Source organism: Anthonomus grandis, chromosome 3 (assembly GCF_022605725.1).
Source record: "Anthonomus grandis grandis chromosome 3, icAntGran1.3, whole genome shotgun sequence".
NCBI lineage: Eukaryota > Metazoa > Arthropoda > Insecta > Coleoptera > Curculionidae > Anthonomus > Anthonomus grandis.
In genome coordinates, this window is record NC_065548.1 from 44,107,746 (window position 1) to 44,125,878 (window position 18,133).

General features: G+C 32.4%; 1 protein-coding gene and 1 long non-coding RNA gene across 4 annotated transcripts in view; one reads left to right on the forward strand and one right to left on the reverse strand.

Annotated features, from left to right (window-relative positions):
* Positions 1 to 18,133, reverse strand: part of LOC126734719 (TELO2-interacting protein 1 homolog) — a 161,724-nt gene that overhangs the window by 115,040 nt on the left and 28,551 nt on the right. For all 3 annotated transcript variants that reach the window (XM_050438442.1, XM_050438444.1, XM_050438441.1), the window contains 3 exons: positions 17,165 to 17,304; positions 9,640 to 9,817; positions 9,401 to 9,578 (listed from right to left, as the gene is read on the reverse strand). In XM_050438442.1, coding sequence (XP_050294399.1) covers positions 9,401 to 9,578; positions 9,640 to 9,817; positions 17,165 to 17,304 — 496 coding nt within the window. The remainder of the gene's footprint in view (positions 1 to 9,400; positions 9,579 to 9,639; positions 9,818 to 17,164; positions 17,305 to 18,133) is intronic.
* Positions 14,994 to 15,857, forward strand: LOC126734727 (uncharacterized). The gene is made up of 2 exons (XR_007660157.1): positions 14,994 to 15,293; positions 15,356 to 15,857. It is a non-coding gene; the product is annotated as an uncharacterized LOC126734727 (long non-coding RNA).

Consider the following 18,133-nt stretch of genomic DNA (forward strand, 5'->3'; position numbering starts at 1 on the left):
CAGGCTATTATTCAAGAGCCTATAAAATGACATATAAATGACTACTGATTTTTCGCTCAGGTAAAATTTTTTAGTTATTTGTATATAAAGTAATACCAAAAATGATATTAAAATGTAATACGCAGAAATGATACTCTTAGTTCGTTGATTGGATAAGCAGGTACTTATACTTTTCAGTCCCAGTTCCCTACCCATATTTTCACCTATACTATTTAGTCAACCTTTTACCATTATCAATATTGATATTTTGATAATTAATATACCCACACTGACAACTTTATACGATTATTTTAAAATCTTTTATTCTTCTCTTTTCAGGGTCAAAAAGCGGAGACTATCATGATGACATGAACCATCACAACTTCATGAAATAGGCCGAAAATCAGTTAATTCCAAATTTACTACCTAATTCAGTCATTAGACAAAGCAGCTTATCACAATGTGCCTGTAGTCAAGAATGTTACATCTGGAAGTAAAATAAAAAGAAGGAAATAGTTGACTGACTCAAGGAACGTAATTTTACATTTGATGCAAAACTCACCAAGACAGAGTTATATGAAATAGTGTCTGAAAATAAAAAAAAGTATCCTATAAAAACCAAGTTGGACGACCTAATGGAAAAGCATGGACACATTGTGTTACGTTTGCCTCCATACCACCCAGAGCTTAATCCGATAGAAAAAATGTGGGCAACTGTTAAGAATTTGGGCAACTGTTAAGCAGAAATTCCACTTTTAAATTGACGAATGTCAAAACTTTGACAAGGCAGAAATTTGCGGCAATTTCGAATGATGAGTGGATAAATATTTGCAACCATATAGACAACATAGAAAAACAATATTTCGAAAGTCATCACCTTTTTGATGAAGCATTGGATTCTTTAAAATTTACAGTAAATACAGGCTCGTCTGATAAAGAGATCGAATAGGCTTCATCGGATGAATCTGATTTAGGTTGTAATACACTATCTGATAATGAATAAAAATAGATAATATGTAAAATAATGAAATAAAACTTTAAGCTTATACCAATTTGTTTCTTTACACAAGTCGTTTAAAATACCTAATCCTTAAAAAAAAATGCGAATAAAGAATAATTTTCAGCTACCTATTTGAAGTCCTGTTTTAAAAATAATTAGCGAACTGCATCCTCCTGTAAGTAAAACTATTTTTTATTAGATTTTTTATGGGCACATCACAATGCTAAAAAATATAATTTTAATTTATCTACATTTTTTTAAACGAATCTCGGAGCAATTAAATTCAAATATATGCATTCTTAGTTAGTGTTTCAACTAAATCAAACGTACTTATAATATCGCTAGCTATACCTACTAAAAATCTAGGGCTATTTAAACTCTAGTACAAATAAATATTAATAATTTCAACAAGTGTGCTGCCTCCACTGTCTTCAGATCTCGACATAGTCATCTGACCCGATCGACAGAATAACGAGATGCGCGGATTTTGCCGCCTGTTGGTGTCACCGGTTCTTTGTAAACTTTTCTAACTATACAATATTTATTTAATTACTTTAAAGGCAGGCACCTATGTCGTAAATATACACATTTAACGTAACCTTAAAGATTTGGTAAAATATTATTATTGCATGTAATTAACTTTAATCCAGGGTGAATTAAGAAATATACGGGCTATTCACGACATACGAAACGAAATATTAATGCTAAACTACAGGGTAAAAAAAATTAGGAATATAAGAGGCGTTCCAGAAGTATCTTTTAAAATTAGTTTCTTGCTATGCAGGGTGTTTCGAAGTGCAGAAACATATCAAAGTTATGTTTTAAAATTTATGTTATTTGATTTTTAGGATTTACGCAAAAATTAAAGAAGTTTGAGGTATCATACTTCATATTTTGTTCATCTAATAATAAATTTAGAAAAAACATCAATATTCTTTTTAGACATAAAATTAATTATGTTTAGTACTACAAAAGAATAATAATTAGAAAATATGGCTACATCCATGTATCTTTATGTTACATAATATACAGATTCTGAAATATGCTACCCCGTCACTCCTGACAATACAACACACAACACACGAGAAAGTACGCCACTGGAAAAAAAGAATATTGGATTTATACATAGGTAGCTAATTCCTATTTTGTGAAGAGCTCTAATCTCGTTTGACAGGTACTGAACACTAAATATTAATGGAGATAATAAGTTTATAGTGTTTATTACTTTAGTCTCTCACTTAAACGTCTACAGCGAAAATATGGAAATAGAATGACGTGAAGATTGTGATGGCAACGGCAGCCAGAACAGAAACCCAATCGCCAAAAACCCAAGTTACAGAGTGCCTCTATCTATCGGAGAATAAATGAAACAAAACAGCTTCTGCAACATATCGCGAAATTACATTCCGCGTTAGCTTTCAATCGAGCGGACAACCTCAAAACAATCCGACACGCTCCTTCCATTTAACTTTCTTTTCTAAAAAGGGGTTTTCTGTGGAAACTGTCAGCAAAATGTTACATGAGAATTTAAACATGCGAAAAACTTGAGCAAAGATGGTGCCAAATCTTCTGACACATGAGCAGAGACACATGCGAAAATCGATTTGCGAGGATTTGTTGTCCCTCATTCAGAGCGACGCGACGCACAGTGTTGCGCCTAATGGACAAAGTCCAAAAATAAAAGTCGGTCGATAATAAAATTAAGCTCCGTACTATTTACAAAATAGCTGCAGACACTTATCACAAATATTTTTTTTTTATAAAATGCGTGTAAACAACGCAACGGAGCTCCGAAACTTTATCATTTAATTTGTTTATTTTGTCGCCATATAAAATACCCACACTTTAAAATAAGTATTTCTCCGGTTCTGTGCGTATAAGTAGAAAATATTATATTGTGTTATAGTGACCAAAGGTGCTTAGTTACATATAGGTATGTACTGATTTATACTCACTTATTTAATATATTAAATACTAAATAAATGAAAAAATAGCAATATTTTAATATTAAGCTATCTTTGAGAAAACTTTAAAAAAAATGTCCGCATATGTCCTCGACAATTTTTTGTATATTAGTACCTCAACTAGTGTACTTTATTACACTATGTTGTTTTCCTGCCCCAAACTGCCCCTTTTTTAGTTCTTAATTTTTTTAGATATGGCTTACACTATACCAAAAAGAGTTTTATTTGAAGAATGGTTGGTAAGCAATCAAAATGATAAGGAAAAAAATATTTTTTTGAAAATCAAATCAATATTAAATCTTGATGAAGATATCTGCAGTGAAACATAAAGCCATTTAATTGACCAAAGTCATTTGTTTTGTATAAAAATGAAGGATTTATGGCAGAAAAGTCATCGAACCCGCAGCCAGTTAGAAAAAAATCACAGCCAATGGCTAAGTGGATCTATCACTGTTGATATAACTGAAGTTAACCAAGGGCCTTCACTTAGTCATGTAGAAGAAAGAAACTTAGTCGGAAGGCCTCGAAAATCATTCGAAGACTCTTCTTTAAAAACAAAGAAACGGAGAGTAGAGCCTTTGCTAAAAAACTATACCGTTGAAGAATTGCGTTTCGCTACAGAACACTGTATGGATTCTTCTAATGAAAAATTTTCTTCTGAAAAAAAATGTTTGAGTACTAAGCAAGCACTGGCTCTTTTTTATGATATTGATCTGTCAGTTAAAAAATACAACACTTTACGTTCTGTTGTAAATGCGCTACATCCTGATTGCTTCCCGAGTTACCGTGCCTTACTGCAAACAAAAAAAAAATATTTACCTAATAATATTACCGTAACAGAAATATCTGCAGAAGTTGGTCTTCAAGAATTGTTACAAAAAACAACAGACAGTATCCTTAATATTTCAAATTTAAATATTTGTCAAGTGTTCAATCTAAAACTTATTTGTAAGTGGGGTTTCGATGGCAGCTCGGGACACAGTCTATATAAGCAAAAATTTGAATCGGCATCTAATACAGATGAATATATGTTTTTAACAGCATTGGTTCCAATAAAATTAGTTGATAGCTGCAATAATGTCATCTGGTCTAACCCAAAAACAAATTCTACGTTTTACTGCAGACCCATCAAGTTCGCTTTTATAAAAGAAAATCCTGAAGTTGTTCGTCAAGAAGAAAATGCCATGGTTATGTCTGTAAACGAGTTGAAAGTTTATACTACTTCAATTGAAAATAAAGATTTAAGTATTTCCTACGAGATGATTTTGACTATGTTTGATGGAAGTATAGCAAATATTTTGTCCGAAACAAACTCATGTTCAAAATGCATCATTTGTGGAGCCACTCCCAAAGAAATGAACTCTGATACGGTTTTAGATAAATCTCCAGTAACCCAAAACTATCGTTTTGGCATATCAACTCTCCATTGCTGGATCAGGTTCTTTGAATGTTTGTTGCATATTGCATACCGGTTGCCAATTAAAACTTGGCAAGTGAAAGGCGCAGAAAATAAAGCAATTACAGAAAACACAAAAAGGACCATCCAGGAGAATTTTAAGAGCAAAATGGGTCTTATAGTTGATAAGCCAAAGCCAGGATATGGCTCCACAAATGATGGCAATACTGCCAGGCGTTTTTTTCAAAATCCTGTTTTAAGCTCTCAAATAACCGGAATCGATAAAGAACTAATTGAAAAATTTCATTTAATTTTAAGAATTTTGGCGTCTGGTTGTAACATCGATATAACCAATTTTCGCATTTTGCTAAATGACACTCGTAGGTTATACTTACATTTATATAGCTGGTACTATATGCCAAGTTCGGTGCACAAAGTTCTTGTGCATGGCTGTGACATAATTGATTTTTTTGAATTGCCTATTGGGCAACTTGCGGAAGATGCTTTAGAAGCAAGGCACAAAGAATTCAGAAAAATCAGATTATGTAACAGCCGAAAAACTTCACGGGTAAATGCCAACACCGATATAATTTCAACTCTTTTACTGACCTCTGACCCAGAATTATCTTCTTATAGACAATCTACTAAAAAAAATAAAAATATTTTGTATGATAATAAAATAAAAGAGTATATAATTATTGAGAATTTTCAGAACACACTGGTAGAATCTGTTTTTGGCTTAGAGCTATCTAGTTCCTCAAGTAGTGATGATGATCAGTCTGACTAGATTTTTGACTTATTTTTCTGAACTTTTTGTCATTTATGAAAAATAGAGGTAATGTAATATTTAGTACACTGAAGACTTGTTTTTTTTTTCAATATTTTTAAGCAAATACTTTTGTTTAATTTGTAGTGTGTAATATTTAGCATATAATTATTGAAAGCTTGTTTTTTGAGCAAATACTTTTATTTTGTTGTTTGTTATGAGACAAATATAAATTAATTCAGTTATTTTATTATTAATTGCTTTTCTAATTTGGGCGAGGAAAGTTGTGAGCAAACTCTTCTTGTTATATTTTTAACATTATTTTAGTAAAAAACTTCAAAAGAGTTTAAAAAAAATAAAATACAAAGTTTACTTTTTTATTTTAACAGCTTATTTTAATTTTGTCCAATTACCCCTATACCACGCAACACTGTGCGACGGCAGAGATTGGATGAGTCGGGTAGTCATCATTATAGTAGCCATCAATGGAGATAAGACCTGGATATTTGAGTATGACACTGAAACCCGTAAACAAAGTCAGCAATGGGTGGAAAGCGGCCAACGAAAGCGAGGATGTCCATTGTTGATTGTTTTTTTCGATAGCCAAGGTATCATTCATCGTGAATATATTCCTAAGGGCCAAACAGTGACTGGACAGTTCTATGTTGATGTCCTTGATCGACTGCGGGCACGCATTTTCCGTGTACGCAACGAACTCGCCGAGAACGACTGGATTTTGCACCACGACAACGCGTCAGCCCATTCCTCGTTCATTGTGCAACAGTTTTTAGCAAAAAAAAAAGGCATTCCAACGTTGCCGCACCCACCCTATAATCCCGATATCGCCCCCTGTGACTTCTTTGTATTCCCCAAGGTGAAGTCGCACCTCAAGGGGTAACCTCATCATGGCGGTGTACCGGAGGTCAAGGAAGCTGCAACTATGTTGCTGAATGGGTTAACGTCGAAGGATTACCGAGGGAGACTATTGTGAAGGTCGATAATAAAATTTTGCTCGGAACTTAATTGTCTTGCGTTTTATTGACAAATTCCCGGAACTTAATTGTCACACCTCGCATATTCGTGTTTCACACATACATTCACATTTAAGTTTTTGTTTAGGCTGATTTCTAAGATCCCCTATTCGACGTTTATGTAGACGGTTCGTAAGTATTCTGTTTTTTTCTTGAACCAGAAACTAAACAAAAAAAAAAGGACTTTACAGTGTGTAAATCCAAAGCCGTTTGACTTTGACAAGATGACATTTCGTTTATGCTTGCGGTGTTGCCATGTCACATTTTTTAGAAACGTTCGAAATAAAAATGTTTATATTTTTAATAATTTATAGTTATTTCTACGTTTTATTTTTAATCCAAAATCCAATACAATAGTTTATATTATGTGCTAATATACAGGGTGTTTGGTGCATCGTGTGCCAAACTGAATTCAGCGATTGGGGAGGTCTTTGGCTACCTCTTCAGCCCTCATAAAAAAATCTTGCTCAAACAGATTTTTTTATACTGGGTTTTAATGGTTTTGAGTGAACATTTATTTAAAAAACATTCAAAATTTAAAAGTTGTTAACTTTTACTAAATTTTATTTTCGACCTTTTATTTGCAATGTTTGACGCTTCTTTTGAAACTAAAATTACCCGCCAGCGACATCTACTTTTTTTTTTTACAGCGCTGCAAACATTTTTTTTCAGTAAAAAATAAGCTTAAACGTCAACTTTCGGTTTAAATAAAAAAAAAAACTAAAAGTGATCATGATCTCCCAATTTTTTTAAAAACATCTCTAGTCTGTTTCCATTCTAATGATGTGCAATATGTCATAAAAAGTAATTGGTAACATGACTAATTTTCAAATTTACTAAACATAGTCGCAATTTTCTAATATTCAACAGGTGAATAAAAACAAGTTTTTGTCTTAATCAGCGATTCAAAGCAGGGAAAATAACATTAAAAAACAAACAAAAATAGCCTTTTAAACATTTATTTCATCATTTACAAATCCTGCTCAAATTGTTCACTTCTGTTTCGAATGCAGGCCCGACATCTTTGTCGTATTTCTACAGTTGTAGTCCGAAGTCGTATTTCGTTTTTGATTGTATTAAAGGCTGCTTCTATGCGTTGTATCAGTACCTCCCTCGTTGGAACTTCTGTGGCGTATACCAGCTCTTTGGCACGTCCCCAGACATAAAAATCTAATGTAGTTAAGTCTGGGGAACGTGGCGGCCATGCAATAGGCCCATCGCGCCCAATCCACGAATTGGGGAACACATTGTCAAGGTATTCCCTCACAGTTAAACGCCAATGCGCGGGACAGCCATCGTTTTGAAATACTATGGGCACATCTTCATTAAACACGGGCACCTCGGCCAATAATTCCGGCAGATCATTTTGCAGGAACTCTAAATAATTATCGCCATTGAGGTTATCGGGTAGGTAATGTTGTCCAATTACCTGATTCCCAATCACTCCTGCCCAAACGTTCACACTGAATGGATATTAAAAAGAGTTTTGTCTTTTGGCATGTGGGTTTTCCTGTTTCGGTGCCCAGTGGTGCAAGTTGTGTAAGTTAAGAATCCCTTCTCTGGTAAATTTAGATTCGTCCGTCCACAGTATTCTTTTAAAAAAATCAGGATTTTCCACATCTGTGTGTAACAAAAACCGACAAAAGTGAACTCGTCTGTCAAAGTCACCACCCTCAAGACCTGCAACAAACAAAAATCATTTTAATTCCTCTGGAGCAGTAAATCATTGCACTAAAAGATTTTCAAGTGTATCATGTCATAACATAATATCCATTAAATTGCTAAAAGTGACGTCATAATTTTCATTACCTGCTAAACAAAGGTAACGTCAAATAACTACGTAAACTACGTACCTTGAACAGGAGTCATGTGGAATGGATATTTTTCGTTTTGTCGAAAGACCTTCCACACTTTCCATATTGAAATATTAAGTTGTGCCGCCACATCTCTAATGCTTCTTGTGTCCTCTTCTTCAAATAATGCCAGTATTCTTTCGTCCACTTCAACATTATGTCGCACAACATGTCCCCTTGGTTCACGGAGAGTGACACTCCCAGTCTCGCGTAATCGCCGGTATGTGTCTGTGAAAACTCTGCGGCCAGGCAATCGTCGACCAGGAAAGCGTTCGTGGTAAAGCCGTTGCGCTGCACGAGCGACACCACGGGCCTCACCATAAATCATTATGATATCCGCATATTCTTCGTTAGAGTATGTCGCCATTGCAACAACAAAACTTAACGAGAAAATACAACCTAATGAAAGAATCGTGGAGTACAGAAATCTAGCACACACGTTAGACAGCAGAGGCAATGATGTCTCAACTAAAAAATAAGATTACATGGCTACTGCGCCATGTAATGGACTTCGGACTACAACTGTAGAAATACGACAAAGATGTCGGGCCTGCATTCGAAACAGAGGTGAACAATTTGAGCAGGATTTGTAAATGATGAAATAAATGTTTAAAAGGCTATTTTTGTTTGTTTTTTAATGTTATTTTCCCTGCTTTGAATCGCTGATTAAGACAAAAACTTGTTTTTATTCACCTGTTGAATATTAGAAAATTGCGACTATGTTTAGTAAATTTGAAAATTAGTCATGTTACCAATTACTTTTTATGACATATTGCACATCATTAGAATGGAAACAGACTAGAGATGTTTCTAAAAAAATTGGGAGATTATGATCACTTTTAGTTTTTTTTTTTTATTTAAACCGAAAGTTGACGTTTAAGCTTATTTTTTACTGAAAAAAAATTTTTGCAGCGCTGTAAAAAAAAACTAGATGTCGCTGGCGGGTAATTTTAGTTTCAAAAGAAGCGTCAAACATTGCAAATAAAAGGTCGAAAATAAAATTTAGTAAAAGTTAACAACTTTTAAATTTTGAATGTTTTTTAAATAAATGTTCACTCAAAACCATTAAAACCCAGTATAAAAAAATCTGTTTGAGCAAGATTTTTTATGAGGGCTGAAGAGGTAGCCAAAGACCTCCCCAATCACTGAATTCAGTTTGGCACACGATGCACCAAACACCCTGTATAGCTGAAAATTTGCTCTTTTCGAAATGTGTAAACTTGACAACAGTGAATCGGTAAATATGGTTGTAAACTAAACCTCCCCTCGCCCCTGAGCATATGTTGAACTCAAGAAAAGTTGTTGTTTACTGATTCCAGTCTTTCAATGTATTGTAATGCATGTTCAAGTAATCTTTTTTAAGATTGTAAAATAGCTTAGCCGTAAATAAATAAAATTTAATTAAACTTACGACTGGTAAGCTATGCCCAACAGCTGAATCCTTTAAAGCAATTTCTGGGAGGGTACTAGATAAAGCTGGTAGAAAAAACATAAACATGTCCGCACATTTATTGCGTAGTACTACGTCTGATTGGTCATCTGTATCCGTTACTTTTGCAATGGCCATTATACAAGTTATTGCTAGGCTCCTGAAATTAAAAAAAAAAACAGTTCATCGCAGATTTTGGTTTTTTTTTATTTATTATTTACCTAATATGTCTTGCAGTTTCATTTTTTGCAAGTTCGGCACATACGTATATTATTTGGGACAGCTTAGAAACATTTTCCTTGGAATAGATCTCTTTTAATGTTTCTGACGAAACACTTTTCACAAGGGCAATCATACAATTTAGGAGAGCAGACTTATACTCTTCAGAGATTCCTAAAACTAAAAAAAAATTTAAAAAGTATTCTTTAACATTTAAATACTGTAATGAAAATGTAAATACTTTAATTCTCCTAGTTTTTACATACCGCTAGCTAAGATCCTGTGTTTTTGAGAGCTCTCCGCAATATTACAATTGATAATGTTTTTTTAGTCCATTCTAAGCATGTTTTGGTTTGTTACCTTTCAAGATTCTGGCACATTAGGTTTTTCCAACTTTTCAATGCATTTTATATGGACGTTTTTAATATGATGCATTAAAATTGCATGTTATGTGCTTTAAATTTAATTGGGGCCGTAGTTTAAATTCTAAATAAGTTTGTAAATGATCCTAATAGTATTTAAAAAACATTTTGTGCATTTTAAGTGAGGGTGTGCAGCGTAATGCGAAACGTAAGCCGAAATATGCGAAAAGTACAGACCAAATTTCTATACATATTATTATGCTTAGAGTTTAACATCTAAAATTTTATTTAACGTGTTAAATTGATATACAGGGTGTCCAAGATAAGGATCCTAAGCATGGGGATCTCGGTACCTGTTGGAGATACAGCTTCGGTTAAATTAGGAAAAAGTTGTGCACTTTGAAGCGTATTTACATGCCGTTGAGAAACTTCAAAAATTTCCATGGCCTGCTGAGATATTTGAAAAAAAAAGGAAATTTGCCAATATCGATTTTATTTTTTCCTGGCTTTATTTTAAAAGATATCAAAAAACTATTGAGACTTTTGATGTAGTACGTGATGGCGCTTTTAAATTTTATATCCTCTTCACAGGCACGTGTATACCATTCACAAAAATGCCGACGTCGTTCGAAATCCCCAGGTTTAAGTCCTTGGCAAATTCTAAATTTGTAGGGGTGATATCTGTTTTTACGTAAAATAAACTGAGCTGTAGATTTGGCCACTCCTACATTTTTTTCAATTTGCCTGGTTGATATCTCGGGGTTTTCAATAACTGCATGTAAAACATTATTTTGAGTTTCTTCAAGAAATTCCTTTTTTCGAGATAAAACAGGCTTTTTAGACGAACCACATTCTTTTAAATGTCGAACCAACTCTAAGAAAATGGATTTACATGGTTGCTTTCTATCTGGAAATTTATTAAGATACATTGCTGCTGTATTTACAGTATTTTTGTAGCACAAAATGTAGCACGACAGCATGTCAAACTTCTCTTCATGATTATAATGACCACCAGGCATATTTGAAGATAATAACACAATTTTAGCAATAATAACGACAACAGTAAATAATAATAACAATAGTTACTCAACAAACAACACCTCGACAATCACGGTAACAACAACGGCAATTAATATTTAATAAAAAATATGTGACAGGGTAAAAGGTATTTACGTCAAAGTGTCAAAGCATTTGTTTCCAAAGCCTACTTAATAATATGTTTAAAAAAAAAGAAAAACTGTATTTTTCCTTTTAACTAACAAAAAAAATGTGACATGTGATACATCGTTGAATTTGTAATAAAAAATGAAATCAGATACAGGGTGTACTTTCTTTTCGCGCCATATAAAAAAATAAAGTTGATGGTGGTTTCTCGGAAACGAAACGTTGGATATACAATTTAAAAGCGCCATCACGTACTACATCAAAAGTGTCAATGAGAAAGTGTCAATAGTTTTTTGATATCTTTTAAAATAAAGCCAGGAAAAAATAAAATCGATATTGACAAATTTCCGTTTTTTCCAAATATCTCAGCAGGCCATGGAAATTTTTGAAGTTTCTCAACGGCATGTAAATACGCTTCAAAGTGCACAACTTTTTCCTAATTTAACCGAAGCTGTATCTCCAACAGGTACCGAGATCCCCATGCTTAGAATGCTTATCTTGGACACCCTGTATTATGTTTAAAATATATTTTAACATTAAATTTTTACTTCGTCTAATAACTTAACTGCGCCTATGACCTGACTTTTGTTTCTTTAACTCCCGAACACGCAAACAAGTGCTGCAACGTTTACAATTCGAAGCATTTTTTAAAGAATATGACTCATCTAATTACGAAGAAGAAATAATTTCTATTCAAAACTTACAAGACACATTTCTTGAAAAAAATTTGGAAGAAGCACATGCTATTAATGAAAAATTGAGACCACAAAAAAATTCTTAGTAGATTTTAAAACATTTATTCTTAATAGATGCGATGAATCCAATCTTTTTAATTACTGGAATAATATTTTAGTTTTAATAGAATTGGTACGCAATTTAATTCGAGCAGACGCATGGCAGACTGGAATTTACATTTACTTACAGTCCAAGGAAAAAAGTTTTGGGGCTCTACTGAAAATAAAATTCGACTTCAATCCTTTCTGCGTTTATTTATTTAAAAAAATGGTTACCAATTCTGGCCTGGCGTTCAACTGGTTTGTAGTGCTACAAATACCGAAGCGTTTCAATCAACATCATCTTCTTCTGATTTGTTAAATATTGTTAAACTTTTCTTTTCTTAAATGAAATGGGGAACCGATGAATGCCCAAGTTAATCAAAATAAAAAAGTACTAAAAATAGTGAAAGGTTTATGGCCTTAAGAGGGTCTCCAAAAGTTGTTTGATGCCCGGAGGAACTTAACCCCTCTTACCTGAAACGCCCAGAGAAGGAATCCTTCACAATGCTGCTAGGTCAAGCCGATGTGGGTTCTAGCTTCTTTCTCAACCAAATGAACCAAAATTTCTTAGGTAGTAACTACCCAAGAGTTACCCAAATAAATGTCAAAGTCAGTATGGCGCCACCAAGTTTTGGATTTTATATAATCCCAATGGACGCCCAATATTTATCAAAATTTATTTAGGCAAGTTCAAAACGAAACTTGGAAAACAAAATCAAAGTCAAGTCGGTATACACTATTGTTTCCAAATTACCTATGATATTCTAACCTACTCAACTCAAGTGAAAAACAAAATAACAACAGGAAATAACAATTTATTTAAGTCTTGATTATCACAGCGAATTATGTTATGTTATCTTATTTATCTTTAAGAGGAATAGTTATTTAAGTTGGTAATAAGGAACCACAACATTTAAGTTTCTAATTACAAGAAAAACAAAGTTGTCAACAGATAACAAGCCATAAAATTAAATTTTCCAAAATGGTGCACTGTCATTCGTGACCATGCTTATAAAAAATATATCTAAAAAAAAATATGCAATCAAAAGTGTGGTTGTCAAAATAAAATAATTATGTTACACCCAAACCTTTTGGGGAATGAAACTTCAATTCGAATTAAACTAACAATTTACATGGCCCGGTATATCCCACCACGGACATTGACCTAAGAAAAAAAAATGACAATCCTAATTGTTGAAGCTTCCCTAAACAAAATTACCCTTTTATTATTTTATTCTAATATTTACTAGCTAATCTGAGAAAATTTGACATCTTAGGAGTAGTCTGAAAATAAATAATATAACCCAAGTATATACTCGTAGTACTACGAAGCCGGCTGCGTCTTACTTCACAGGAGTCACTTGTCACATATATATGTACTCTTATCAGTAATATTCAATAATACAATAGCATCGATTAAATAATGTCAATAAAATTTTAAATAAACTTTTGAGACAAGTACAGTCGAACCTGGTGGGCCTTGGATTATTAAAATAATATAAATATATCCAGCCTTTGAATGAGAAAAATAATTACATCCCCTAACCACCACAATTCGGCTTCAACCTGCTTAGATAAAGTCCTATATGTATGTATCTCAACTCAAAAGATAAAAGTTGTGATAATAAAAATAAAACAAAATAAGTGAATAAAAAAAAAATGTTATGTTGTGTCACTTAGCTCCACACACAGCAGACTACTTCAGATTCGAGACTCTCCCAGACATCCAATTCCCAGTCGAAGAAAAACTGCAGGCTTCCAAGCTTCACCTCTTCCACCTCACAATATGCCAAGCTCTGGTAGTGGTCCAGGTTAGACGATAGCTCACAGTTATTTAAAATCTCCTCTAGATTAGAGCCAGTAGAGTACATAACCCCAAAATAAAAGTACCATGTGGCATGAAGAAATCAGGTCCGTACAAAAAAAATCCGTCCAAAATCCATGTTATGTAGCTTTGTTAATTAAATTATCCCCTGCCAATGCCAATCAGGACCGCCATTTTGCCGATGTTCGAGGGCACGTGAAAAATTATTAGGTTTTAAATCGCCATAAAGGCCAGTAAATTCAACAAAAAAAACAAATTATAGCATTACGCCCAAAAAGTTGATTTACTATCACCACATTTAGTCAATTATATCCCCATATGGGTAAAATTCACACGACTTTCAAAAAGTACTAAAGCACTCTTCACTTCATGATGGCGGTCTGGAAAAAGGAACGACCGCAGAGGTCAAACCCGTATTTAAGCAATCACGCACAAAATGTATTGCCAATCGAAAATAACTTAACTTTTTTTATAAGTACCATAAAACCTTTTATAAAAAAATAAATAACTAAATTTATGGCCCAAGGAAGTTGGCAATGAAAATATGTGTCACTATGACACTCAATTTCGATTTTCCCTAGACCAGTAACTTCTTGCTATCTTCCAAGAAAACTAATATTTACATAAGATAAAAAGAGACAAAAATTAGATAGGTCAGTCCGAGTAAAATCAACCAGCATATCTGGTATGGTCAAGCCAAAATCAGTTATTGCACTATGGACAGTACAACATACACAATTGTACATGCCCAAATAATCATTATTCATTATAAAAGAAATAAATAAAGTATGGAATAATCAATATTGGATATAATTTAAATTCTAAAATATTTCTTTAGTCCAGAACCGGGTTTTATAAGAGTATAAATAAAATTTCATTAACAACCAGTACAATATGAAGCTGAAAAGTACAAGACTAAATGTGTCATTAAAAAAAAAAGAATACTGTAATTTGAAATGGCTAGAGAACAGAACTATGGGTTACTTGGGAGGCTATTACAGAGAGGGCATTACTAGTACCAATCATTAATATTTGTAAAATATCTATTTTGAAAATATAACTGTAATCAGTACTTTTAATAATGAGTATAAAATGCCAATTCTAACCTGTAACAATATGTTGGAAAGAAGAGAGAATGAGGAAGCTGATATGAGAATAATGATTCACATAGCTCAGGCAGCACGTAAAAATCATAAGAAAATATGTATTTTGTCATCTGATACTGACATTATATCACTTTACAAAATTTGAATCTGTTGGATTAAAGGTATTAATTAAAGATTTATCGACACTATTGGTTTTGAATATTAAATTTAATCTTTATCAGGAACTATGGATAAAAGCAGGAACAGGGGCTACAAAACGAGACATCGCAATACATATTATGGCATTGCGTTGTGGCACAGAAACCTGTTTGGTACTTCCTGCACTTTACCACTTGACTGGAGCGGATTATACGAGCAAAGTTGGCACAAAACGTGCTGCTTTTCAAGCCGAACCAGAAATGTATCTTTTGAACTTTGCACAAGGTATAATAATATATAACCACTATAATCCATAAAATTATACCACTTATTTATTTTGTTTTTAGGTTTAACCAGAAGTGAAATTGAAAGCTCTGTTCGGCTTGCAGAAGAGTTTTTGGTAAAAGTATACCGCAAGGACAGTTCATGTAAAAATTTTAATAAACTGAGATATTGGATTTACCATCACCAAAAAAATGTTTCTTTAGAAAAGTTACCCCCAACTAGTGCAAATATTAGATTTCATATTTTAAGAGCTTTTTTTATTGTTTATAATCAAAACTTTTGTTTAAATACATTGGAACATACCACTTTGCTTGATCCACTTTGTTTTGGATAGAAGATCGAGAATGGTTGCCTCTTACCAAAATCAGTAACTAACCTTTTTCCCCCGAGTGACGATCTTTTACCAAGCTGCAATTGCACGAAATGTTCGCGGCAAAATAGTTGCCGTTGTAGGGCTGCTGGGTTAGAGTGTTGTTCATTTTGTTATTGTAAAGGAGGAATAAACCAGTGTAAAAATCCGTACAATAAATAAATAAAGGTAAAAAGTATATTGTGTTCAAATTATTTTAACTGCAATTATTTTTCTAAAATTTGGGCCACCCTGTATCATTAAATTTGTTTTGCTATATATTATTGTCCAATTTATTTCACAATTATAAGACACATTAAAAGTTATATCGCAACTAAAAACTTTATATATGCCAAACCATATTATAAATTTTAGACTGTAATTAGGGGGACCACCCTGTATAAAAACTTAATGTGCCAAATTTGGGCGTGGTAACAAACCGTAGCGTATGGACTAATTGTTTTGCACGAATTTTCAAGTTTAAGTTGATCACTTAAGTTTACTTAGGGTTCTAGTTATATTTAGTTTATTATTTTTATCTATAGTGTCTAGTTTTTAGTAGTTCATATTGTTTGACTTAATTTAGGTTATTTAAATTATATTATTGTAAATCCTGGTAGTTAAAACTTTCTAGAATTTGTATACTTGCTTGCTTTGACCGTTAGTATTCCTTTAAAATTATTGGTCTCAGTGATGTGTGTAAACGCGAAGTGAATGACAATAAACGCGAATCGTATAAAAAGTTGTCAATAAAAACTGTTTTCCTAAAGTGTGTTCCAGAATGAGTGTGTTCCTGGATTACGTTACAATATTTATGTTTCATGTGTGTCTTTCTCATATGTTGCAACTTAAATTACTTTATAAAGGATTTTCATGTCGTTTTTATTGTAATTAATTTGTGAATCAGTAGGTATATTTAATTGATTTTGATTTAATTTTAATTTAATTATAATAAAAATAAATAAATAAATTTAATTCAAGTTCTGGTGAGAAATTCTTTTATTTTCTTAGTCTTCTCAGTCGATCTTTGTTTTTTTATAGATCTACCTTCCCTTTAAATCCTTTTTTTTTCTTCGAAGGTTTAAGGAAAAAAGTTTTAGTGGAAATATACTATTGTAAATTTCAAAATTCAAAAAAGAAAAAATTCTGTTGCAGTCTATGAATATTTATTTCATTTGTAACGAAACACTGATAATAATTATTTGACTATATATAGTTTCTTTTTTCCTAACTCTTATTAGAGATAGACATATAAACACATCTCGTGAGAGTTTCTAAGATAAAAGTTTTAATTTCAAGTTGGTTCATTTCTCAAATTATTTTGAACAAATATATTATCCAAGAATCCAGATCCAGAATAAGGTTCTGTAACTATACTATTTATAAATAGTTCATAACATATGTAACAGTTGAATTGTTTCCTTCTTAAGTTATTCTTTCTAATTGAAAACATCCCAGCATCAAATGTTTTATAAATTTTTTAGACCTAAGATAAATGAAAGTTTTTGTTTTTAATGCTTACCTATGTGATTTTTGTAGTCATATAATTCCAATAAAATAAATGTGTAGAAATTAAAAAACAAGTTCGAGTTCTCAATAGAAGTTTTGCTAAAAAACTCTGCCATTGTTTCGATCAAGAGAAGTTTTCCTTGCTCGTTCAACCTACAAATTAAAAAAAAAAATCGCGACTAAATTTCAATTTCTTATAATACACTTAACTAGAGAAAGAGAATAGAAAAATAGGTTAATATGGATTAATAGTTATATGGATATGGATCCTCGTATCCAAAGGTAGCTCTTTTAATTGAATGGGGAAGTAAAGGTCCAAAGATAATAATTAGCATTTAAGAATTCTTAATTTTTAGCGTATCTTTTAATTGATCATGATCAGACGAGCGTGGCAATCCACTACAGCTTTAGAAATTTCGGAGACGTAGAGGCAATTTTACGGGTATTAGAAAAAGAACAACACCTTAAAATTACCAATTACAAAAAGAGGTATATCCGAGTCTTCTCTTCTATATAACTCAAACTCAAAAATGCTTTATTGTCAATATAAACATAGAAGTTGTAAGTAAAATCTGTATTGTTGTGACGAATTCATAATGAGTTACTTATTATATTGGGTATTACGTCACTTATAGCAAAAATCAATTTAGAAATTTTTATCTCACACGCTCAACAATTGAAAAGAAGAAGAAAATAGACTTATTCACGTATTTAAAAGAAATATGAATTTAAATCTGTAACGATACCGTTCGATATACTTAATTTAATTTAAGTTCAATAAGTTTTAAATACAATAATTTACTTGAGGTATAATAGATTTTTCATATACCTAGGAGCTGAGGTTCAATCTATTAATCTCTGAGCTCGTTTCTTCTTTTCAATATCCTACCTAACTTTGTTATGAATATTATAATCAAAAAATGATAAAAAACAACAAGAAGGCCTACTTTTTTAAAAAATACCTAATTTGAACCAACGTTTC